Source organism: Alosa pseudoharengus, unplaced genomic scaffold (assembly GCF_046254945.1).
Source record: "Alosa pseudoharengus isolate Yale_2024_CS ecotype anadromous, Long Island Sound unplaced genomic scaffold, YU_APseudo_1.1 YU_APseudo_1.1_scf_11, whole genome shotgun sequence".
NCBI classification, from domain to species: domain Eukaryota; kingdom Metazoa; phylum Chordata; class Actinopteri; order Clupeiformes; family Clupeidae; genus Alosa; species Alosa pseudoharengus.
This window is the reverse complement of record NW_027468576.1, coordinates 38807858-38830837: the sequence shown is the minus strand read 5'-3', so window position 1 is coordinate 38830837 and position 22980 is coordinate 38807858. Positions and strand designations below refer to the sequence as shown.

The 22980-nt window shown below is 46.5% G+C and overlaps 3 protein-coding genes across 5 annotated transcripts in view; 1 reads left to right on the top strand and 2 right to left on the bottom strand.

Annotated features, from left to right (window-relative positions):
- Positions 1 to 388: 388 nt before the first annotated feature.
- LOC143117414 (kelch-like protein 26) lies at positions 389 to 5619 on the bottom strand. 3 transcript variants are annotated; one of them, XM_076279120.1, is made up of 3 exons: positions 5591 to 5619; positions 4176 to 4358; positions 389 to 3969 (listed from the first exon to the last, which is right to left on the bottom strand). In XM_076279120.1, exons 2-3 carry the CDS (start codon positions 4355 to 4357, stop codon positions 2388 to 2390), a joined length of 1764 nt encoding a protein of 587 aa, XP_076135235.1. In that variant the 5' UTR covers position 4358; positions 5591 to 5619; the 3' UTR covers positions 389 to 2387. The 3 variants fall into 3 exon arrangements, with proteins under 3 accessions (XP_076135235.1, XP_076135233.1, XP_076135234.1); XM_076279118.1 differs by having other exon boundaries at positions 5205 to 5618; XM_076279119.1 differs by having other exon boundaries at positions 5303 to 5618.
- Positions 5620 to 6686: 1067 nt separating this feature from the next.
- Positions 6687 to 12181, top strand: LOC143117415 (putative ATP-dependent RNA helicase DDX49). The gene is made up of 13 exons (XM_076279121.1): positions 6687 to 6940; positions 7081 to 7204; positions 7736 to 7821; positions 7909 to 8030; positions 9132 to 9319; positions 9817 to 9957; positions 10046 to 10121; positions 10207 to 10283; positions 10550 to 10647; positions 10728 to 10802; positions 11100 to 11188; positions 11327 to 11398; positions 11617 to 12181. The coding sequence occupies exons 1-13, from the start codon at positions 6826 to 6828 to the stop codon at positions 11779 to 11781; spliced, it is 1428 nt and encodes a 475-aa protein (XP_076135236.1). The 5' UTR covers positions 6687 to 6825; the 3' UTR covers positions 11782 to 12181.
- The window catches only part of LOC143117413 (regulator of nonsense transcripts 1-like), a 21729-nt gene continuing 10628 nt past the window's right edge, over positions 11880 to 22980 (bottom strand). Inside the window, exons 15-24 of the mRNA XM_076279117.1 lie at positions 21728 to 21941; positions 21284 to 21401; positions 21005 to 21161; positions 20768 to 20910; positions 20320 to 20494; positions 17692 to 17773; positions 17122 to 17283; positions 15733 to 15956; positions 15054 to 15176; positions 11880 to 14173 (exon numbers count right to left, since the gene is read on the bottom strand). Of these exons, the coding sequence (XP_076135232.1) occupies positions 15057 to 15176; positions 15733 to 15956; positions 17122 to 17283; positions 17692 to 17773; positions 20320 to 20494; positions 20768 to 20910; positions 21005 to 21161; positions 21284 to 21401; positions 21728 to 21941 (1395 nt within the window). The 3' untranslated portion in view covers positions 11880 to 14173; positions 15054 to 15056. The remainder of the gene's footprint in view (positions 14174 to 15053; positions 15177 to 15732; positions 15957 to 17121; positions 17284 to 17691; positions 17774 to 20319; positions 20495 to 20767; positions 20911 to 21004; positions 21162 to 21283; positions 21402 to 21727; positions 21942 to 22980) is intronic.

The window sequence follows — 22980 nt, the reverse complement described above, 5'->3', positions numbered from 1 at the left end:
CACATGTTGATTAGCATGCAGAACATTTGACAGACAGATTCACAAGTGCACACACATGAAGAAGAGAAACGCATAGGAGTTAAGACCCTACATTCAATGTAGTACCACCACAGCACTCAAACAATGCCTACAAGTTAGCGTTTAGTATACTTTTCCCTTAAGTCCTTCCTTTTACGGTTCCTCCCTCTCTCTCTCCCCATGTTTTGGTGGGGGCATCAGCACAACATAACCAACAGACATACTCTTCAGAATACATACTCTTCAGAATACAAAGTGCACATGATCATTCATTTTCAACTAAATCATTTCAAAGGAAGTCATCGCACAGCAAGAATAGCTTCTAAAGCGCTCCTTGGAACAAAGAAGTCTGCTGTGACAGTCCCTGTCCCCCGTCAACTCAAAAGCTATGTGTGCTAAAATTAAACCTACAAAACAAATCAAAGTACTTGGTCAGTCATGTCCCTGTGGTCTGTACGCTCTCATAGAGGACGTGACAAAAACCTCTATTTGGAGCCTCTAGCGCAGTGATCAGCATGGTTTAAGTGATCAAAACAATATAGTGATCAGCATGGCTTAAGTGCCATGAAGGTCTTTTATTTTATTGATCCAAGGGATTATCTTTAAATGTTGCTAAACTGGTCATGGGTTCTGCATGTGTCCATAGTAAGCAGACACCATCACCACGTCGGACTCCAATTAATCTGTTCTTAGTCCAAAGTGTTTTTGTGGTCCTCCTTGCTGGTTCCACTACAGTCCGTTAAATTGGTGGTGACTGTCTAAAAGTGCAAACGAGAGAAATCGCCTTTCTTCTCAATATAACAGATGACCTGTTTAAGAATGATCTGAAACTGGGCACACTTATCCCCCAGGAAAAGGGAAGTGTTTTCTTATGGAATGTGATCTAATGTTACAGAGAAAATAAGTAAACACAAAGGTAAGGTAAACAAACCATAATTAAATAACAATATCAGCATCTAACTTAGCTTTTGGCATTTTTGAGAGTTGTCAGCCAGACTTTTTAAATACATTCAAATAAATGAAATAGGAGAAAAAAAATGCAGGACTAAAGTATTAATACAACAGATAAAATGAAAAATACTGTAAGTAGGGGCTTATTTCCCCGTATCAGGATATTTAAATCTTCATGATGAGTAGGCTTTGAAAATGACCATCTAGGCTTTTCCAATCACCACTCTAGCTTTAAGAATGACCATCTAGGCTTTTCCAAACATCACTTCAGCGTTAAGACATCTTCATCATCAGGTGCAAATATGATCAACAATACATTCTAATTTCTTAAGACTTAAAATGCATTTGGGAAATGTAATGTGCTTTCTCAATTGTCATGCAATGCAACAATAATTATTACCAGTAAGACTTAAAATACACAAACCAAGGCAATATGGTGAAACCTTCTGTATGGTTAGCCATTTAAGAGTCAAATGTTGTGCTTAAAAATAAAAAAGTGTAAATAAATATCTTCATTTTAAATGCCGCATGAACAAACCAGGAAGATAAGAGACTTTTTGTCTGTGTCCCGTTTCAGTTGCCCTTTAAGGAACACGGATATCCCTTTAAGGAACACGCATATCCCTTTAAGTCCCATAGTGCTCTGTTGCTGTAGCACTGGGTTGAGATTAGCAGTTGTAGTAGGTCTAATGTTAACACCGCACATCTATAAAATACGACACTCTTCCTTATCTCAGAGGCCCACGGTCACACAAGACGAGACAAGACGGCTACTGCAGGTGAGTCTCACACACACTCACACAAAACACACTGTGGTCACTCTCACACACACACACACACACACACACACACACACACACACACACACACACACACACACACACACACACACACACACACAGTGCTGAACGGAAGGAAAGTATACGAGCCTGTAGAGATAGTGTTACAATCATATCTTCGTTTCCCCCCACGATATCTCTTACAGTTCTACATCAGGAGGATGTGCGCTCCGCACCTGTGGGAGCCTGACAGCAGTGAAGGACTCGTTTGGAAATCTTCGTTGTGGAAGTTGTTCATGTTGGCAGGCACCTTAGCATGGAGAACAGTGGAGCAAACAGAGACAGCGCCACTTACAGTGATGTACATCCCGTAACGTTGCACACAAACAGGGACGAGACGACAAGGCAGCATCTCCCTGATACCCATGACGCACCTGAAAAGAACATTCATTCAGAGTTTTGTCCCCTCACCTTGCCTTACCTCGCCGGACACACTAGCTATGGAATGTCCTGAGAGTTGTCTGCACAGTTTTGGGTCTAGAACACAAGCCTGATAGGGGGACGGGGCGGGCAGGGGGGGTGAAGGGATCGCGGCCGTCAGCGTGTGACCCCCCGCGCTGGCGTGCGGACTAGAGGAGCTCACCGCTGAGTCGTGGTCTGTGGGAGTATGATCGGCGTGCACGCGATTCCTGCAAAGGACTCTGGGAAATGCAGGTCTCTCTCCCACTCGTCCGTCTCCGTGTTGTACACCTGGACGATGCTCGTGACGTTGTTCAGGTGCCAGTTGTAGCCACCGACGACGTAGATCTTTTTCCCCAGGAGGCAGCAAGCCGCCTCTGATTGGCCGGCCCGCATGGGGCTGACCGTGGTCCACTGGTCGGTGTCGGGGACGTAGTACTCCACGGCCAGCACGTCGAAGCAGCGATCCACGTGGTCCATGCGGCCCCCCAGCGCGTAGACGCGGTCGCCGACGCTGATCATGGCGTGCAGCACGCGTGGCTCGTTCATGGACGACTTGAAGTCCCACTGGTCAGCGGCCGGGTCGTAGCAGTGAAGCGTCTTCTTGTCCTCGACGGAGACGCCGTAGCCGCCGGACACGTACAGCTTGTCCCGGCACGTGGTGCCGGCGTGGCCCCAGATGCGCCGCTTCAGCGGGTCCACGTACGTCCACTCGTTCTTCTTGGGGCAGTAGCACTCGACGGAGGACAGGCTGCCCGAGCGATTGCGCCCCCCAGTGGCGTACAGCTGCCCCTGCAGCACGTTGAGCTGGAACTGGATGCGGCTCTCTTGCATGGGCTGGATGCGCAGCCACTGGCCGAGGTGCGGGTCGTAGCGGAAGCACGCGTCCACCGCTCCCTCGCCGCTGCGGTACTGCAGGTGCTGACCGCCCGCCACGTACACGAAGTTGTCCAGGACCGACACGCAGGCGTGACTGCAGCCCGTGTCCATCTCCCCGAGCTCCTTGAACTGGCGAGCGGCCGCGTCCGGCAGGAAGAAGACCTTGCTGCTGACCGTGCGGTCGTTGTCTGTGTAGGGTGTCCCTCCGAAGGTGATGAGCGACACCACGTCCGAGCGGATCAGCGTGCGGGCAGACTGCATCTCGTGCTGCCTGAAGGGCAGGATCTGGAAGTTGAAGGCCTCCAGGAGGTACTGGCGGCACAGGACGTCCTCCACCATGATGTCCACCGTCTGCACGCTGTCCACCAGCTCCGAGGAGCGCATGAGGGGGAAGCGCACGTGGCGGAGGACCTCGCTGGCGCGCGGCCGCCTCGACTCCTCGTGCTGCAGCCAGCGGGTGGCGGCCTGGAAGAGCTCCACCTCTTTGCAGTTCTTCAGCTTGTTGCTCTGCAGGAAGAAGACCAGGCGCTCCATGGGGATGTGCAGGAAGTCGTCCTCCTGGGCGATCTGCAGGAAGTGGCGGAAGGTGAAGGCGTCCACCGACTCCTTGAGGGAGGCCAGGCTGAAGGTGGTGGCCATCTGGCCGATGTTCAGGCACGTCTCCACGCTCATGGCCGACTTGAGGAACTCCTCGCACAGCTCCACCACGGGGACCATCTGCAGGAACACTGCCGCCCCCAGCACGTCCTGAATGCAGTCCAGGTCCAGAGTGACCTCGGAGCTGTACGCAAAGTCAATGATGTGCTTCAGGCCCCGAGCAGACAGGCCCTTCAGCTCAATGGTGTCCTGCTTGGACTCCTTCATGCCTCCGGTGAACATAGCTCTGCGGAGAGGACCCGGAGGGACCGGACGTGAGGCAGGGCAGGAGGAGGGAGGAGAGAGGTCAGAGGTCAGAGATTAAACAGCACAGTAAAAAACACTCAAATGTGTGCAGACATACTGTATCATTGGGACCGCAAATACATCAGACAGAACTTTGTAGAGCCAATTCTACTTGTGTCTCCCTACTAACAACACTTTCCATTTCACCTGAAGTAGTCACTGCAGGAGGCAAGCACTGCCTTATGGACTTGGAACCGCTCTTCCTTGATGGCCAGCACTACGTCCAGCAGTTGTCCTTGTTCACGCAGGGCCGACAACCCCTGCAAGAGTGTGGTACTATGTGTGGGAGCAGAAAATGTGCAGCGCAGGGTGCTGTTCTTGTTAGCCATACTGCAAAGGAAAGCAATGCATTCTCGTGGTCAGTTAATCATTGACTTAACAGACATCTAGCTATACTCGCATTTCCAAACACAGACATCTCGCTATACTAGCACTTCCAAATACAGACATCTCGCTATACTAGCACTTCCAAACACAGACCCTCTCCAGGTTCCCAGAACAGTCATCAACACTAAACTTTCAACTGCCAGTTGTCCTAAATTATTCAGTAATCGGAAAGATATCTCCTCTGGCAGCACGCTTCGCAGAGCAGCCCCTCTGTGATCGTCTACACGCAGACAAATGTAGACACAACACTTAGTGTACTGAAACAAAGTCCAGTTCAAATGACAAGGTCAATTCTAAAATGTTTATGTTCATTTGAATGTATGAAACCAGAAGACAGCGTGAGCTACCATGAGCCAGGCGTCCCTGGAAAGCAACCTAGTTCAAATAGTGTAATTAGCAAGCAAAATGGATCATAAACGTGCAAATGCATTCGCTGCTTAACATAAAGCGAGCTGAGATTGGTAGCAGCCCTTGCATTATTGATGTGCAGGCTGTGTTATTTGAAACCTATACGATTAGATTAAGACAATGGAAATACACAGTAAATGGACAGAAAATCAACCTCTTCAACAAAACAAAGTAGCCTACACCCGCCCACGCGTTACTAACGTCGTCCAAGGAATTCCCAGCAAGTCGATCATAAGCGCACGCACAAACGCCTCGTCTCCCATTAGGCTACCTTTTATGAACCGAATATAAACACATTTCCTTACAGCCTAATTACTTGTGGAAGTGTGAGAACGCAACCCGTTTGTTTGCAGGTTTCGGTCCTTCCATTATCATCCTCACCTGTTCTGTGAGCGATTCGAGAACTCCCCATCTAGCTCCGCCATCTTCGATTACAAAGTAAATTGCAGAGGGCATCATGCGTAAATATGACTGCTTACCATGATGTTGACATTTCTCTCCATATAGCCATTTAATTAGGCAATCGGAAATCATTTAACACCACTCGTGTCCCTCATTAACAATGTAATTAATTCGTTCTGCTAGTTACATAATGGACCTATTGCTTCTGCGAGCCAGCTCATGCCTACGAGATAGTTCAAGCACACGCAAATACTTGCGTCTTGACACCGCCCTTGTGGAACACTGTGCTACCCATAAAGTCAAGTGTAACAGAACAAACCGCGGATATTCACTATAAAGTAGTAAATTCTAAGGCGCTGGCTAACCATTCACTTTCTACTCCCCGCAACCAGCTGGTCCTCGTCTCCGACTGCGTAGTCTGCTGCCACCAGCTGCATCGGAGTATAGCTACTTGTGTGCAAAGTGGGAATGACAGTGTCCTATGTTTTTGGCTGTAGTTGTGTGATGTCGATTTAACATTTTACTCATACGCCAATTTGTCTTTTCTAATAAATTACTTTATTTCGCATTTTTTAAAATTATTTTTCCAGTTAGGCTTTTAAAACATATAGGTCTTAAATGAAAAGGTTGTTATAATATTTCCCTTGTAGAGAGATAGAGTAGGCTGTGTGGATTAATGTCTGCATGTGTGTGTACCAGACATACATGTGTGTGTGTGTGCTTATTAAGGGTGGACTGGGCCATTAATTCACACCTTAGTGAAGGTCGTTCATATTCATATGTTTCCTGAATCCTCTCTACCCAATGGAGCCATCTTGTGTGAGTTATGCATCTATGGTGGTGGCTAGAGAGGCAAGAAGTCAGAGCAGCCCTTACAAACAATAACAGCTGGTATAGCTGCATTTTTGTAATGGAATGGGGAAGCCCAACAAGAAATCTCTCTTCCAAAAAATTTTTTTCGTCTGCCATGGCCCATGATAAATAGGCCCAGCCAAAACAGTCACATGTAGGCTAATGGAGGGGGCATGGGCTGATTTGTGCCGGTTGCCAATTGGGCCACAGAGGGAGGCCCATGTGGGCCAACAGACAGTTTTGGGTCCCCACCACTGGAGTCTAACGGATGTACTAGTTCATCTCATGTTTTTGTGATATATAATGCGAAGAGGAAATCTGACCATTGTGAACTGATGGATATCGGAAGCTTCCAATGAATGAGCAAATTGCCTAATTATTGCCTAATTGGTCATGAGCAAATTGCCTAATTACCCGTGCTCTGAAGAAGAAGATTATGTCTATTTGACATCTATGCATTATGTAGGCCCATAGCCTCCCTATGGAAATGTAGCACAGCATGCATGGGTGCGCCCTGGAGCGCTGTAGCTTCATACTCCAGCCCAGTTGGTGGCAGTAATGCTCTGCGATGACGCGTCCAACTTCTGATAGCACGGTACAAAACAAAAGTAGAGGCCCACGAGGGTGGTTTAGGACTCTGGAGCTTGTACACTGAGTAATGTGCATTTTTATCAACTAACTAGCCAGTTATCTTTGTCATTTAAGAGTAGAACTGTACATTTAACAGTATACCCACTGCGGGGAGGAAATGGCGGATTTTTCCTCGTTGGGTTTATCGGACTGGCTGATTCAACAATGTAAACAAATGGGCATCAGCAAACCAACTCCAGTACAGGAAAATTGCATACCAGCAATTTTAGAAGGTAAGACACTGTTGGTTGTAGCCTAAAGCAAAACAGGAATACTAAGTTGTGTTCTTATTTGTTAATTACCATGGTTATTTTGATGGTGTCCTCTGCCAGTTTGTGAGAGATGTGAAGACTTGTCATGTGTTGGTCCTCAGGTCGTGATTGTATGGGCTGTGCCAAAACTGGCAGCGGAAAGACGGCTGCATTTGTCCTCCCGGTGGTTCAAAAGCTGTCTGAAGATCCCTATGGCATCTTTTGCCTTGTGCTCACTCCAACAAGGTTTGTACGGCCTGTTGAGAGGCAAGTCAGCAGCATCATGAGAAAATGAATATTGGTTGAAGCCACAGCAGAGGCGAATAGGCCGGCTGCTATCACCTAGAGATTATATTCTCAACGATTATATTACCACATCACTTAAAAAAAAATATGGAATCATGAAACATCAAATATCTCCAGCTGAATTCAGCACACATATTAAGATTTTGTTTGCACACTAGGTCTGTTTCAACTTGTTCATGGTGACCATGCAGTGTGTAGCATAATATTTAGTTAAAGTGTCAGAGTTTACTTCCAGAATGAAATGGCATTTCATTATATTTAATATATTATAATGTATTTCATTATACTATTATATACAATAATGTAGATGTATATTATTATTATTTTATCTTACATTGTAGCTGATTTAAAAGCTGACATGTCAGAGGAAGACCAGTACATGTCAAGAGCATTCCCAGCTACTTGAATGGCATGACATATTTCTTAAAATATTTTTTTTCTCTTTGTTTTTTTGTGTTTGTTGGTGTGTAGGGAGTTGGCATATCAGATTGCGGAGCAGTTTAGAGCTCTAGGCAAACCTTTGGGCTTACGGGACACCATCATCGTCGGAGGAATGGGTAATCTTATTAATCTTTGACTTCTCATTCATTCAAAACACAGATGCCGCATGACTGTGCATTTACTTTCACAAATATTGTTCCCAGACATGGTAGCACAGGGCTTGGAGTTATCAAAGAAGCCACACATTGTTGTCGCTACTCCAGGAAGACTCGCAGATCACATTAGAAGCTCCAATACGTTCAGCATGAGGAAGATTCAATTTTTGGTAAGTACGATATTCAAATGTATGTATTTTTGCTCTAGTCTGGTCAGCCAGTGTGTGTTTGTGTGTATTCTGGTTTACTTCAACTTCTTAGGCATGATCTGCTGGAATGATGCTGGAATTTGGTTGCAATTTCACATTGAAAGCTTGCAACTACCCAATAGCAGGCAGCCGTGGCAGGGTTGCCGGTTTGAACCCCGACCAGTAGGAAGGCACCTAACCCCTCACTGCTCCCCAAGCGCCGATGTAGCAGGCAGCTCACTGCGTCGGGATTAGTGTGTGCTTTACCTCACTGTGTGTTCACTGTGTGCTGAGTGTGTTTCACTAATTCACGGATTGGGATAAATGCAGAGACCAAATTTCCCTCACAGGATCAAAAGTAGTATATATAGGAGTATTTATACTTATATATACTTATATAGCCATGCACAACCCCTATGAACAGCAACAAGTGCACATTTGGTGCTAATAAAAGGCTTACTAGCATGGTATGTTGTGTCTAGATGATCTAGTGTATTGTCATTTTTGTGGGATTGTCCAACCCAAAGCACAGAACTGCATAGTGCATGGAATACACAGGAATACATTGGAACGGCATGTGTTTATCTGTCCTCTACATGAAGCAAGTAATTAACAGATTATGCCACACAGTACTAGTTGCTTATTAAAGCACCCTATGATGAGTGGCTCTAACAAGTTTTGGCCTACTGTCTAGCTTCACTTACATATATGTATGTATATATATATATATATATATATATATATATATATGTATATATATATATATATGTATATGTATGTGTATATATATATATATATATATATATATATATATATATATATATATATATATATATATATATATATATATATATATATATATACACACACACACACACACACACACTTGTTGCCTAGCTTCACTTATATATGTATATACACACACACACACACACATATATATATATATATATATACACACACATACACACACACACACACACACACACACATACATACACACACACACATGTGTTGCCTGTTATAAAAAACATGCTCTTATAAGTGGCATTAATTTAAATTGCGGGCTACTCTCTGTCTAAGATAATGGACGAGGCTGACCGCCTGCTGGAGCAGGGCTGCTCGGACTTCACCAAGGACCTGGAGGTGATCCTCAGCGTGGTGCCCGCTAAGCGCCAGACGTTGCTCTTCAGTGCCACCCTCACGGACACGCTGGAGGAACTGAAGAGCATCGCCATGAACAAGCCGTTCTTCTGGGAGAGCAAATCAGAGTAAGGCTGCTGCCCATTATACGGCACTGGGATTCAGCTACATCTGAGTTTTAAACAGACCTTTGGGATTCAGCCACATCTCTGAGTATTAAAGAGGCCTTTATGGCACAGGGGTTCAGCTACATCTGAGTTTCACAGAGGCCTTTGGGGTGTTCGACTTCCCACAAAACAAAGAGGCGCCACCATAAGAGAGTGAAGTTACTAAAATGTTGTAAGATTGCATTTACAATTCATTTGGTGGATGCATTTATCCAAAGCAACTTACAGCAATGGAATAACATTAAAGCTATTAACATTTAGCATTTTAACATTTAAGCTAAAGAGCTACAGCTGTAGCGTTAGAATAACATTTAAGCATTTTTACATTTAAGCTACAGAATTACAGCAATATTTAAACATTTTCAGAGGCTATTTGGTTACATCATGTTGACATGCTCTTTGTTAGGGTGAATTTCCCCTTGGGGATCAATAAAGTATCTATCTATCTATCTATCTAGGGTACGGACTGTGGAGGAGTTGGACCAAAGGTACATCCTGACGCCAGAGAAGGTGAAAGACGCCTACCTGGTTCACCTCATCCAGAAATTCCAAGACGAACATGATGATTGGTCCATCATGATTTTTACCAACACCTGCAAGTAAGCTAACTTTCTTTATTGTCAAACAATGGTGTTTTTTTATTTGGTGACATCATGGTTTATCATGAGTGTTTGTTCTGTTACACAGAAATTGCCAGATACTCATGATGATGCTCCGTGAATTTAAATTCCCCACCATTTCATTGCACTCAATGATGAAGCAGGTAATGAAGGCAGCCATTCAACATCTAACCATAGATTGGTGGTTTAAAGTAGTTTACTAAACACCCATCTCAATTCTGCTTTTAGAGAGAACGATTTGCAAACCTTGCAAAATTCAAATCCAACGTCTTCAAAATCCTCATTGCTACTGACGTAGCAGCCAGGTAAGAATGTTTCCCTCAGCACTACGGTAACGATTGTGACGAAGATAGTGAGGTTCTACCATAGACTGTATACAGTCTATGGGTTTTACTTAACAAGCTGAACCAGAGAGGGTTAAAGCGGAGCTAGTAATCAAGGATCTTTGGCTCAGCACTACGGTAGCGATTGTGACGAGGAAGATATCGAGGTTCTACTTCACGTGTTCAGATGTATAGAGCTCAGTTGTACTCAGAGGATGTAAAGGCTCTTGTGTCTCTGCTTGTCAAAGGGGTTTGGATATTCCAACAGTCCAAGTGGTCATCAACCACAACACACCAGGGCTCCCTAAAACCTACATCCACAGAGTGGGCAGAACCGCCCGGGCAGGTAAGGGAGTTCTTTTCTTCAACCGTAGGCAGATTGGTGGGTAGTTGACCCAGTGTGACGCTCTCTTCGTTTCCACACAGGACGCAATGGCATGGCAATCACCTTGGTGACGCAGTACGACATTCATCTGGTAAACGCCATCGAAGAACAGATCCGTAAGTTTTAGTTTAAACCATGGCCCATACAATCACTTTTGTCTTTAATATCTAATGGAGAAATCATCATATAGTTTTTGCAAATAAATGGTATTTGTGGGTTGTGTTAAACAGTGACATTATGACCACAAATCTATTTCAGAATATCTAAATAGTTGATTCAGACTCCCCCTGGCTTTAAAGACCTACCGGCCGCTTGTATTGAATGATGTCCACTAGGTCTGCATTATTGCTGAACGTTTCACATGTAGGTACACACACATCAAGTGACTGTAAATGACTAAATGTGCACTGCAGAGACCAAACTGAAGGCCCATACAGTGGAGGAGAAGGAGGTTCTGAAAATTCTAACTCAAGTCAACGTGACCAGGCGCAAGTGTGAAATCGTACGTATTGCCGCTCCTAACAGCAGGTCGGGGTTAATCATGATTAGATGTAGTGTCTTTACAGCAGACTGGGGTTAGTAATGAGTTGTTTTGTGTGTGTTTTTTTTTTTTTTGTAATTGTGGCACGCACCTTTACAGAAGCTGGAGTCGTCAGACTTTGATGAGAAGAAGGAGATTAACAAACGCAAGCAGATGATCCTAGAGGGGAAGGCAAGTTGCTTGTAATAGGCTGTGTAAAGGTTGCATGATGTCTGCCTTTGGTTAAAGGAGTGTGCTCAAAGAAAGTCTGAAAGTGATTTCTCAAGTGATGTGTTATGACCCATAAATGCAAAAGTGGCCTTACAGTTGATATACAGTCATTGGATTCAATGTGAAGGACTGGTTCACAGTGGGACCTTACGATTTGATTTGTTTTGACGACATCACAGAACCCGGACGTGGAGCAGAAGCGGCAAGCTGAACTCATGAAGATCAAGAAACAGAAGAAGAAATTCAAGGAAAAAATTCAGAAAACAATTGAGAAGAAGCAGCAAGGCAAGTTGAGTCAGAAGAAAGCACAGAGGAGCAGTAAAACCAACAAAAAAGCGACATAATAAAACCCAGACGACGAGCAGGACATAACATGTGTGTTTTGTACTGACCCCCCCCCTCCCCCCGAGAGTGACTCAGAAATGCCACTTACACGTTTGAGTGGATATGAGCGCTTAAGCTTTATTGGGAAAAATCAAATAAAATCAACCACACAGGAATGTGATTACAAGGTCAACGGGTGAAAACAGCCTTCAAAGCCAACATGAAAACATCACGTGAGGTGTACGGCACCCTCTGTGACTGTGGGGCCATGGGGTTTTAGGGCTGGGTCAACTATACTACTCTCGTCCCCTGGGAGACCACAGCAGTGGTTGTGGACAGCTAGCAGAGAATATCAGGAAGAGGGATTTCAGTTTCTGGGGAAGATTGGACAGAAAAAATAAAAAGCTGGCTTTTGTGTTATTATGGCTTGTATTTGGTTCTTGGCTTCAGTCTCCATCATTGTGTATTGTGTCGCTTCTGAGCTAGGAATTGCCATGTTTATCACTTCCATATCTAGCATTGGTTTCCCACACACAGGTTTAATCTTCTCACCGAAATGTAAATTCTATCGGCATGATTGTCATTAAATGAAATGTTTTTAAAGACATTGTTCCCTCCTGTGCTCCCTTGGCGGTGCTAGTTTACTGGGGGAGTGTATAGTTCACTATATAGCTTACTGAAATCAATCTGATCTTCCTCAAGCCTAGTTTGTCCTCAGGAGTCAAGGGAACCATTTGAAGGGACGTGTCTAAGAGCAGAGCAGAGGATCGCCCTTCAGAAGGGTACAGGGCAAAGGTAAAGCACAGCAAAGTGCTGCAAAAGTCTTGTCATTTCATTATCCAAAGTTACGTTGACATACATCTGCTGGTTTCAAAATGTTTCTCTGGGTCTTTGAAAATTACAACTGAAGGCCCAGCAAGGAATACCAAGGGATCAACTAAAACTCTTTAGTAAATCTTGGGAAAGATAGTAAAAGCAATATTTTTTAAACCATTTCAGTAGGCTATACAGTTTGCCTTGATCTAATTTCCAAGCAGCCCTTGAAGACAGAAGGCCTCAGAGAGAGCTGATTATAATCACGTGTTCTAACTAAGCATACTGTACAACAGGATTTGATGATCTAAAAGGATAATTGTGGTACATTTAGACTTTATATCGCACCACTGTAAAATAATTTGCCATTAAATGAAAAAGTGGTATGAAGAACAAAAACACAGCAAGTCCTATAACGTGCCATTTCATCTAGCATTAAGATCACAGTCCGAGTGGAGTTTTGGTCACATATCTAAGCAATGCAGTTTGAAGACTCAGAAAAAACAAATGGTAAATTGGTGCAGAATACCGTAATGACAGTGAATTGATAAACAACTTGGACATGTTTTCAAAAGCACACCAAATACAGAAGCAACTTATGTCATGTTGTTGAATGTGGTTTTGGGATGCGTGCTCCCCGCAGGTTTAGAATGGGAAGAAAACAAATTTGGGACAGTGAACTTGTCGTGGTCCATACCTAGGATCAGGCCTGGAACAAATTTCACACTTTACTTTAAAATCATCTTACTAAAGATCTGCGATTTCACTGAGCCATCGTCAGTGGTCATTCAGGGCTAAAAGCTGGTTAAAATTAAAAGCTGGGCACGTCGCAGGAGCCACAGCTCAGGGCAGAGACTGCGCCATTAAATGTTCCTGTTTTTTTTGTTTTTTTTTAACAGCTCGTTTTGGAAACTGCGCTGGCCATCGGATCAGCCCGGATCTGCGTAACGAGTTCAAATCTACCAATTCTTTCTCCCTCTCTCTCTCTCTCTCTCTCTCACAGGACTCTGATCACCCATGTCAGAATATGAAGCAGGTCTCACAACCAGTCAGCTCGGAGATGAAGGTCAAACTTTACTGTGTCAGTGTGCAGCAGCTGCGCCTCCCTGGGCCTCTGGACGGGGGTGTGCTCTCTCGGTCCTCCCTCTCTCTGCTCAGAGAGCCCCCCGGGCCCCTCAGCTCACTGGCGCCCCCTGCAGAGAGGGACCCCAGTGTAGGGGGGGGGGGGGGTGTGGGGGGTGAGAGTTGTGCACTCATCAGAGAGGACGTGTTGGCGCGGGACAGACTGAGCGTCAGGTCCTCTCCGTCTCTCTCTCTCTCTCTCCGTCTCTCTCTCCGTCCTCTCTCTCTCGCCGCAGGCTGCCAGCCATTCCGCAGTCCTGTTTGTTCCCCTTCTCTCGCTCTCCTCCTCTCCGGTTGGTGCTCCTCCTCCTTCCTGTGATTGGTTGCTCTCCATTCCGTTCCTGTTGCCATCAGAGTGGTGCTCCCGTCGTGGCAGAGGAAATCAGGTCTCCATGTTCTGTTTATTTAGTGTTTCCCCAGAATAAAATGCAGTTGGACCAAGCTCAGCTTACGCCTCGAGCTCATCCAGTCACCACCCTGAGGAACAACAGGACAGGACGTTACCATGGGGATGGAAATACGCATCCCAGAACCATCACTGGCTGCTCTCACTGACAGATGCATTCAGCTGCTAGCTTGCAGGAGAGCAATACAGTCTTAATCAGATAAAGGTGTCCAAGTTCGTTAAGTTGTTAACATTGCCCTATTGAATGCCTACCACCATCCAAATGGAGGCTAAAATTAAGGAAATAACTAAGGAAAAATAAAAGGTGCATGAGAGATGACAAATGTAAAAGATGTGATGTAATGTGTGATGACACTGCAGCCATTCAACATTTCACCCCTTTAAACAGTCCCTTTAATGTTACCTTGCCCACAGTCCCTTTAATGTTACCTTGCCCACTGTCCCTTTAATGTTACCTTGCCCACTGTCCCTTTAATGTTACCTTGCCCACTGTCCCTTTAATGTTACCTTGCCCACTGTCCCTTTAATGTTACCTTGCCCACTGTCCCTTTAATGTTACCTTGCCCACAGTCCCTTTAATGTTACCTTGCCCACTGTCCCTTTAATGTTACCTTGCCCACTGTCCCTTTAATGTTACCTTGCCCACTGTCCCTTTAATGTTACCTTGCCCACTGTCCCTTTAATGTTACCTTGCCCACTGTCCCTTTAATGTTACCTTGCCCACTGTCCCTTTAATGTTACCTTGCCCACTGTCCCTTTAATGTTACCTTGCCCACTGTCCCTTTAATGTTACCTTGCCCACTGTCCCTTTAATGTTACCTTGCCCACAGTCCCTTTAATGTTACCTTGCCCACAGTCCCTTTAATGTTACCTTGCCCACTGTCCCTTTAATGTTACCTTGCCCACAGTCCCTTTAATGTTACCTTGCCCACTGTCGGCCAACACACTCACATTTTAATACTGTGACAGTCCAGTAACTCCGCCATGTTGGTATGCGCGTTCTCCCTGGTAGGTGGAGTCCTGGGATAGCGCCACGTCCATCTGGGACTTGAACTCATCCCCCAAGTAACTGTCCTGGAAGGCACATCAACACAGCAGAGAGTTTAGTAGTGCAAGACTACTTATTTGCATTATTAGCAAGCAAAGCAGAGATTTTAGAACGTCACATTCCTGTCATGCACTTGAATGATCGTAAATCCCACACAGGATTGATGTTTTGGTCACCACAGGACTAACTGGGCCGAACGTCGCTTGGTTTGTACTGTAAATGTCTGTGGGTAACAGCTAGGTAAGAGGAAACAGAATTTGGGCAGGTGTGTTACCTGTGAGAGTTCTGGCTAGTGTGTTGAGTTCGGGCTGGTGTGTTACCTGTGAGTGTTTGGGCAGGGGTGTTACCTGTGAGAGTTTGGGCAGGTGTGTTACCTGTGAGAGTTCGGGCAGGTGTGTTACCTGTGAGAGTTCGGGCAGGTGTGTTACCTGTGAGAGTTCGGGCTAGTGTGTTGAGTTCGGGCAGGTGTGTTACCTGTGAGAGTTCGGGCTGGTGTGTTACCTGTGAGAGTTCGGGCAGGTGTGTTACCTGTGAGAGTTCGGGCAGGTGTGTTACCTGTGAGAGTTCGGGCAGGTGTGTTACCTGTGAGAGTTCGGGCTGGGAGAGGCCAGGCTGGCTCATCTGTGAGGGCTGGCTCATGGAGATGTAGCCCTGCGTCAGGGGCCCCTGGGAGAAGGGCTGGGACGCCACGTCCTGGCTGGCCTGGCTGTTGCCCATGGTGCCCGGGCCGCCCCCGTGGGTGGCACCTCCACGAGTCTTTTGGCGCCCGCCGCGACCTCCTCTGCCCTTATTCAGACCTCCGCGCCCTGGAGGAACACAAGAGCATCCTGCTTTACTCTCCAACTTCACAACACGTCCAGAGAGCTCAATAGAGCACATCCTAGACAGACAGCCCAGCTGAGATGATGAAACTTAAATGTTATAGGAATGAAAACGTTATGTTTGAAAGGGCATTAACCCTTCACTGTAAAGTCCTGCAAACATCATCTTTACACTCCTGTGCTTTCATGGGTTCAACTGATTCCATAGTCCAGCGTTACGACCGATCCACTGGTATGTGTGTGCGTGTGCTGATGTGAGAGCTCTGACTGGTGTGTATGTGTGTGTGTTGAGAGAGAGCTCTGACTGGGTGGTGTGTGTGTGTGTGTGTGTGTGTGTGTTGAGAGAGAGCTCTGACTGGTATGTATGTGTGTGTGTTGAGAGAGAGCTCTGACTGGTATGTGTGTGTGTGTGTGTGTGTGTGTGTGTGTGTGTGTGTGTGTTGATGTGAGAGCTCTGACTGGGTGGTGTGTGTGTGTATGTTGATGTGAGAGAGCTCTGACTGGGTGGTGTGTATGTGTGTGTGTGTGTGTTGAGAGAGTGCTCTGACTGGGTGGTGTGTGTGTGTGTGTGTTGATGTGAGAGCGCTCTGACTGGGTGGTGTGTATGTGTGTGTGTGTGTGTGTGTGTTGAGAGAGTGCTCTGACTGGGTGGTGTGTGTGTGTGTGTGTGTGTGTGTGTGTTGATGTGAGAGCGCTCTGCCTGGTTGGTGTGTGTGTGTGTGTGTGTGTGTGCGCGCTGATGTGAGAGCACTCTGCCTGGTTGGTGTGTGTGTGTGTGTGTGCGTGTGTGTGTTGATGTGAGAGCACCCTGCCTGGGTGGTGTGTGTGTGTGTGTTGTGAGAACACTCTGCCTGGTTGGTGTGTGTGTGTGTGTGTGTGTGTGTGCGTGCGTGTGTTGATGTGAGAGCACTCTGCCTGGTTGGTTGGTTGGTGTGTGTGTGTGTGTGTGTGTGTGTGTGTGTGTGTGAGAGCACTCTGCCTGGTTGGTGTGTGTGTGTGTGTTTGTGTGTGTGTGTGTGTGTGTGTGCGCGTGTGTGTGTTGATGTGAGAGCACTCTGCCTGGTTGGTGTGTGTGTGTGTGTGTGTGTGTGTGTGTGTGTGTGTGTGTGTTGATGTGAGAGCACTCTGCCTGGGTGGTGGTGGGCATTACCAGGCGCGGGGCCGTTGGCCTGGCCCAGGTAGGCTGGCGGGGGCATCGGGGGCATCATCAGGTTGAAGGGGATGGGGATGTTCATGGCTGCCACGTGGTTGGGCCCTGCGCCAATCATGCCAATCTGATCATGGGTCTGGAAGTACATGTTGGATGGACGACCTGCGAACACATTAAACACGCCGTGTTCGCTCACGTTGGCTGGAGATGGACAGATTGAGCTGAAATATACGTTTCAGTACGACTAAGTACTACATGCACTGCTTACAACAGTGCACTTTTAAAACTTTAATAGCAATAATTATTAACAAATTGATGAACCAATCATTATGTCCCCCTATTTGATTCACCTGGTGAAAATGTAGTGTGCTACTCAGAACCCTGGTCACAGCTGGTGACCTGATTCACTAGTGAATATGAACCTGGTGAAAATGTAGTGTGCTACTCAGAACCCTGGTCACAGCTGGTGACCTGATTCACTAGTGAATATGAACCTGGTGAAAATGTAGTGTGCTACTCAGAACCCTGGTCACAGCTGGTGACCCGTGAGGTGGACGAGACGCGACTCACCTGTGCTACTGCGGTCATACACAGATCCCGGGATCATGGCCTCTCTGGCGTCGTACATGGCCGTGGTCATGAAGCGCGCTCCCTGACACACACACACACACACACACACACACACACACACACACACACACACACACGACAACAATTAGATCAACGCAATCTCAGAATAGGCATGCATGCATTATGTGGTGGCTTTATGGACCGCCTACAGAAATCTACTCGTATAAGCAGGGTGTACTGTAGAGCAGTGTTTCCCAAACTTTTTTTCTGGCGACCCACTTTTTAAAAATGACAGACCATCGCGACCCATTTCACTTCAAATCTACCCTGCAACCACCAACATTGTTTTAGGCCACAGGTTCTCCAACTTTTCTATGCCTCCCCCAACCATACATTGCTATAGGATCTAAATAGATAGATCCTGCTTTGAACACGGTAGTGTTGCATTTTGAGCACCATCAGCGTGAAAAGTTGGAAATGACTACTGAAAAGATGCGTTTTAATGCGCATCCGAGAGTTTGGGGAAATTCTCGCATGTTGCGCATTCGTCAGCATAGTAAAGCTGTTTCTGTTTTTCTAAAAAAAATGTTGTAGGCTACGTTGCGTTGCAGACAAATGGGTCCATAACACTGTGGACGTCAATTCCGATGTAAACAGCAAATAACTCAAGTCGTTATATTGTATTGTTGTAGGCCTATTATATTATATAGTCGCTATATCAGAACAAGAGACTTTTGGGCAATAGCCGGAAGAATGCGCCTTTACTTTGGAGTTCGCGAGGTAGAAAACGAGAGAAATAGTGTTTAAAATGTCTATTTAAAATGTAAATAAATTGTAGCCTAATATAATGCACTGTTGTGCATTTTAAATCAGAAATAAGAATGTGAGGAGGTTGCTATTAACTTTAAAGATTGCATTTACAATCGAAACTATCTACATGCAAATTGAATATCCTTATCCGGTCTATGGATGTCTGCTTTAGTTGACAGCACGGTCACTAGATTTTAATCGTTAAAGTTGAGGAACTGGTATCTGTTAATGTTCGTGCAAATAGGCGGATTCATGTTAACCTGACCCTAGCCAGATGAATTTCGCTCCGCCTAGCTCCACTCATCCATCTGGAACCGATCCATTGAAATGTTGCTTCAGAAGGCTGGACCTAATCAAAAAATGCTTGCATATGATTGAATAAGCCACTTGTCCGTCATCTATTGACGTGCTACTTCAACCACGCTCATCGAAGCCAACCCGTGACGCTGATAACAGTCTCACAGTCGCTTCTACGCTATGTCACATCTATGAAACTCCCGCCCTGCGTCCTGATTCGCTAAACCATAAAGTTGGTTGGAGAAATCACTCTCAATGGAAGAGGTTCCAGATGGATGTGAGTGAAGCTAGGCGGAGCTAAGCGGAACGACATTCATCTGGCTAGGGCCAGGTTAGATTCATGTCCCTTGCAGTTTGCAACTGCGAGGTACAGGTCATGGCAGGCGCCCCACAGAACGGTTTCATTTTGAGAGTTAGATATCCATGCTCTGGCTCCCCCTCTGCGATGCGTTTGTCCCCCAGTTTCATGCGACAAAACCGTAACTGTGGTAGTTAACAAACTACATCCTAATAGAAAACTGTTAACTTTCCTGGTATCAAATGACAAATGGTATCAGTTAGACCTATAACACAACATAAATTGTGCTGGGCTGGCGACCCAAATAAATTCTCCTGCGACCCACCCGTGGGTCGCGACCCAGACTTTGGGAAACACTGCTGTAGAGGGTGTACTATACAGGGTGTACTGCCCAGGGTGTACTGTCGAGGGTGTACTATACAGGGTGTACTGTAGAGGGTGTACTATACAGGGTATACTATACAGGGTGTACTGCCCAGGGTGTACTGTAGAGGGTGTACTATACAGGGTGTACTGTAGAGCCAGAACAAGCAGAGAGAGCTGGAGAGGAGAAATCACAGGATCAGGATCTTTGGTATCAGGACAAGAGTGGCCTGACCTGGTCCTGTCTGGTGGACAGGATCAGGATCTTTGGTATCAGGACAAGAGTGGCCTGACCTGGTCCTGCCTGATGGACAGGATCAGGATCTTTGGTATCAGGACAAGAGTGGCCTGACCTGGTCCTGTCTGGTGGACAGGATCAGAATCTTTGGTATCAGGACAAGAGGGGCCTGACCTGGTCCTGCCTGATGGACAGGATCAGAATCTTTGGTATCAGGACAAGAGTGGCCTGACCTGGTCCTGCCTGATGGACAGGATCAGAATCTTTGGTATCAGGACAAGAGGGGCCTGACCTGGTCCTGCCTGATGGACAGGATCAGAATCTTTGGTATCAGGACAAGAGTGGCCTGACCTGGTCCTGTCTGATGGACAGGATCAGAATCTTTGGTATCAGGACAAGAGTGGCCTGACCTGGTCCTGCCTGATGGACAGGATCAGAATCTTTGGTATCAGGACAAGAGTGGCCTGACCTGGTCCTGTCTGATGGACAGGATCAGAATCTTTGGTATCAGGACAAGAGTGGCCTGACCTGGTCCTGCCTGATGGAGCATTAGCGGCGGTACTGGACTGGTGAAGCATTAGCGGCGGTACTGGACTGGTGAAGCATTAGCGGCGGGACTCACAGGGTTGATGGTGTTGACCAGCTTGCGGGGCTTGCTGAACTGCATGAGGCTCTCGCGGAGGTTGTTGAGAGGCCCCTCCACCAACACCTTCTGCTCCTTGTAGTAGTTCAGCAGGTGGTTCCACAGAGGCTGCTTGGACAGGGCCTTGGGGTTGCCCACGATTATCACGCCATACCTACACACACACACACACACACGCGCGCGCACACGCACATGCACACGCACAAACACACATCGGGGTCAAACACACAATCGGTATATACTTCAGACTTTATTTCACACTGCCCAATCAACTGGTCACAGCAAGCATCACACAAAACATGTAGGATGGCCGTTTCCTTCAGCAGCAAGTTAACCTCTCGCTTTTGGATTGTCTGTAGAGATGAACTAAACCAAAGCACAGGGTTCATGGGTATCTGGCATGGCCAAGACATCGCAGGGTACTGACCTTGCTCTGGTGAGAGCCACGTTCAGACGGCGGGGGTCGTTCAGGAAGCCGATGCCCTGGTGTTCGTTAGCTCGCACACAGGACAGAATGATGAAGTCCTTCTCCCGGCCCTGGAAGGCGTCCACACTAGCAATCTCCACCTCCTGCTCAGGAAACACAAGAATGGTCAGAGGGGGTCAGAAGAACTCTACTAGTGCTGCTCAGGAAACGCACATCAGTAAGGACGGACAGACTCACCTGGTAGAGCTTGGTGTGGAGGGAGCCACTAAACTGCATGTACTGCACCAGGTACGACCTCTGACCCTCGTAGGGAGTGATGACGCCGATCTGATCGGGCTTGGCGCCTGCCTTCAGGAGACGTGTGGTGATCTTCTCCACATTGGACGCCTCGGTCCTGTGGGGGCAGAACATATTCACATCAGCGTTGGGAGTCATTGCTCTCTACTCACGATGTCTCGTACTCCAATGAGACGTCTCGCTCTCTAAAGAAGAAGAGGCTCTGGTGCAGGTGCACACCTGTTCAGGTAGGAGGTGCCGGAGCTGGCGATCTCCTCTTGGCCCTGGGTCACGTAGAAGAACATGGGCTTGTCCGGCTGAGGCCACTGGAAGTCAAAGCCTTTCTTCACACGGTCACCTACAACACATAAACAACAACACATAAACAACAGGGTTGAGTGACAGCACAATAACAAACCACAGAGCATGTTTATTCATACCACAGAAAAACAACACTGACAATCAACACTCATTCTGCCGTGCTTCCATGGGTTAATCTGCTGCTGTGTTTGGGCGGTGTCATGGGTTAATCTGCTGCTGTGTTTGGGCGGTGTGATGTCCCACACGTACCTGCGGTGACCCCGTTCTGCAGTGAGCCCTCGTAGAAGATGTTGGAGGGGAAGGCGCTGAGGGCGGGGTGTGTGTGTGTGTGTGTGTGTGTGTGTGTGTGTGTCCCACACATACCTGCGGTGACCCCGTTCTGCAGTGAGCCCTCGTAGAAGATGTTGGAGGGGAAGGCGCTGAGGGCGGGGTGCATGCGGTACTGCACCTGCAGGCGGATGGGCCGGATCCCCAGCACCACCAGCCGCTCAAACAGGGACTGGGACAGCCCCGCCTTGGCCGCCTTCTTACACATGACCACAGGGCCCAGCTGGCAGTGGTCACCCACCAGGATCAGCTGATGGAGCAGGAGGGAACACCGTTAGATGGACACTTGCTCTAGTGCAACACTAGGAACACAGATGGACACTTGCTCTAGTGCAACACTAGGAACACAGTTAGATGGACACTTGCTCTAGTGCAACACTAGGAACACAGTTAGATGGACACTTGCTCTAGTGTTGAACTAGTGTTGCACGGTGCACCGATACTCCAAAAGTATCACAATACCCTGAAATTAAAATGTCACAATGCCTAATTTTTATTAGTATCGATACTTTTGAGAATGACCATGTTCTTTTGAAGTAACATGCGTGTGCACAAGGCATGCTTCTAGCGCCTCCTCCCCTAACCTGTGGCTGTGCGTCTTTTCTCCTCACACACACGTAGGCGCAGCTGTCGTGCTATAAACAGCGAGACATGGCTGCTAGTTCAAGTGATGCTATGGTAACACATAATAATAGGTAAATATCAAGTTGATTTGCTCACTTGCATCCCTCAAGTTTGTATTGCTAACCTACCTAGGCCGTGGGATTTTGGTCATTTAGGCCTACTATTTGGGTTAAATGTAATTTAAAAATAGGCTAAGCAACCATCGGAAACTTTTACATCTGAAGAGAGATCCTTGCTAACCATCCCGCTAGCTCAGGTCACATTTGACAATAGTGCTCGCTAAAATCATTAATGAACATTGCAAGACACTTATCTCTTCTATGATCCCAGAAAGATTTTCTTCGACTTATACATTTTTTGAACATTTATTTTATCTAATGACATACAAAACATAATTAATTGCATCCACATATCCTTATGCGCTATGTGCAACTTAACCGTGAGTCAAGGTCAATTACTCTCACGTATCTCTTAAAGTGACAGGCACTCAATTACACCTACACATCACCAATGAGCACTCAATTAGACCTACACACCACATTAAAGATATAAGTGTAATAGTTTAAAAATAGTTATAGTTTTAGAATAGTTTTCAAATTGATAAATATATTTACTACTAATTATGCAGAATATATGAAATATGACATAAGCCATCATTTTCCATG

Excerpts from the sequence above, each read along its gene's own strand:
- LOC143117414 (XM_076279118.1), bottom strand. The coding sequence starts at position 5,248 with ATGGCGGAGCTAGATGGGGAGTTCTCGAATCGCTCACAGAACAG. Across the intron at positions 4,359-5,204 it reads TCGAATCGCTCACAGAACAG|TATGGCTAACAAGAACAGCA; the intron begins GTGAGGATGATA and ends TTTCCTTTGCAG. Across the intron at positions 3,970-4,175 it reads TCCTGCAGTGACTACTTCAG|AGCTATGTTCACCGGAGGCA; the intron begins GTGAAATGGAAA and ends TCCTCTCCGCAG.
- LOC143117415 (XM_076279121.1), top strand. The coding sequence starts at position 6,826 with ATGGCGGATTTTTCCTCGTTGGGTTTATCGGACTGGCTGATTCAACAA. Across the intron at positions 10,284-10,549 it reads GCTACTGACGTAGCAGCCAG|GGGTTTGGATATTCCAACAG; the intron begins GTAAGAATGTTT and ends TGCTTGTCAAAG. Across the intron at positions 11,189-11,326 it reads CCAGGCGCAAGTGTGAAATC|AAGCTGGAGTCGTCAGACTT; the intron begins GTACGTATTGCC and ends GCACCTTTACAG.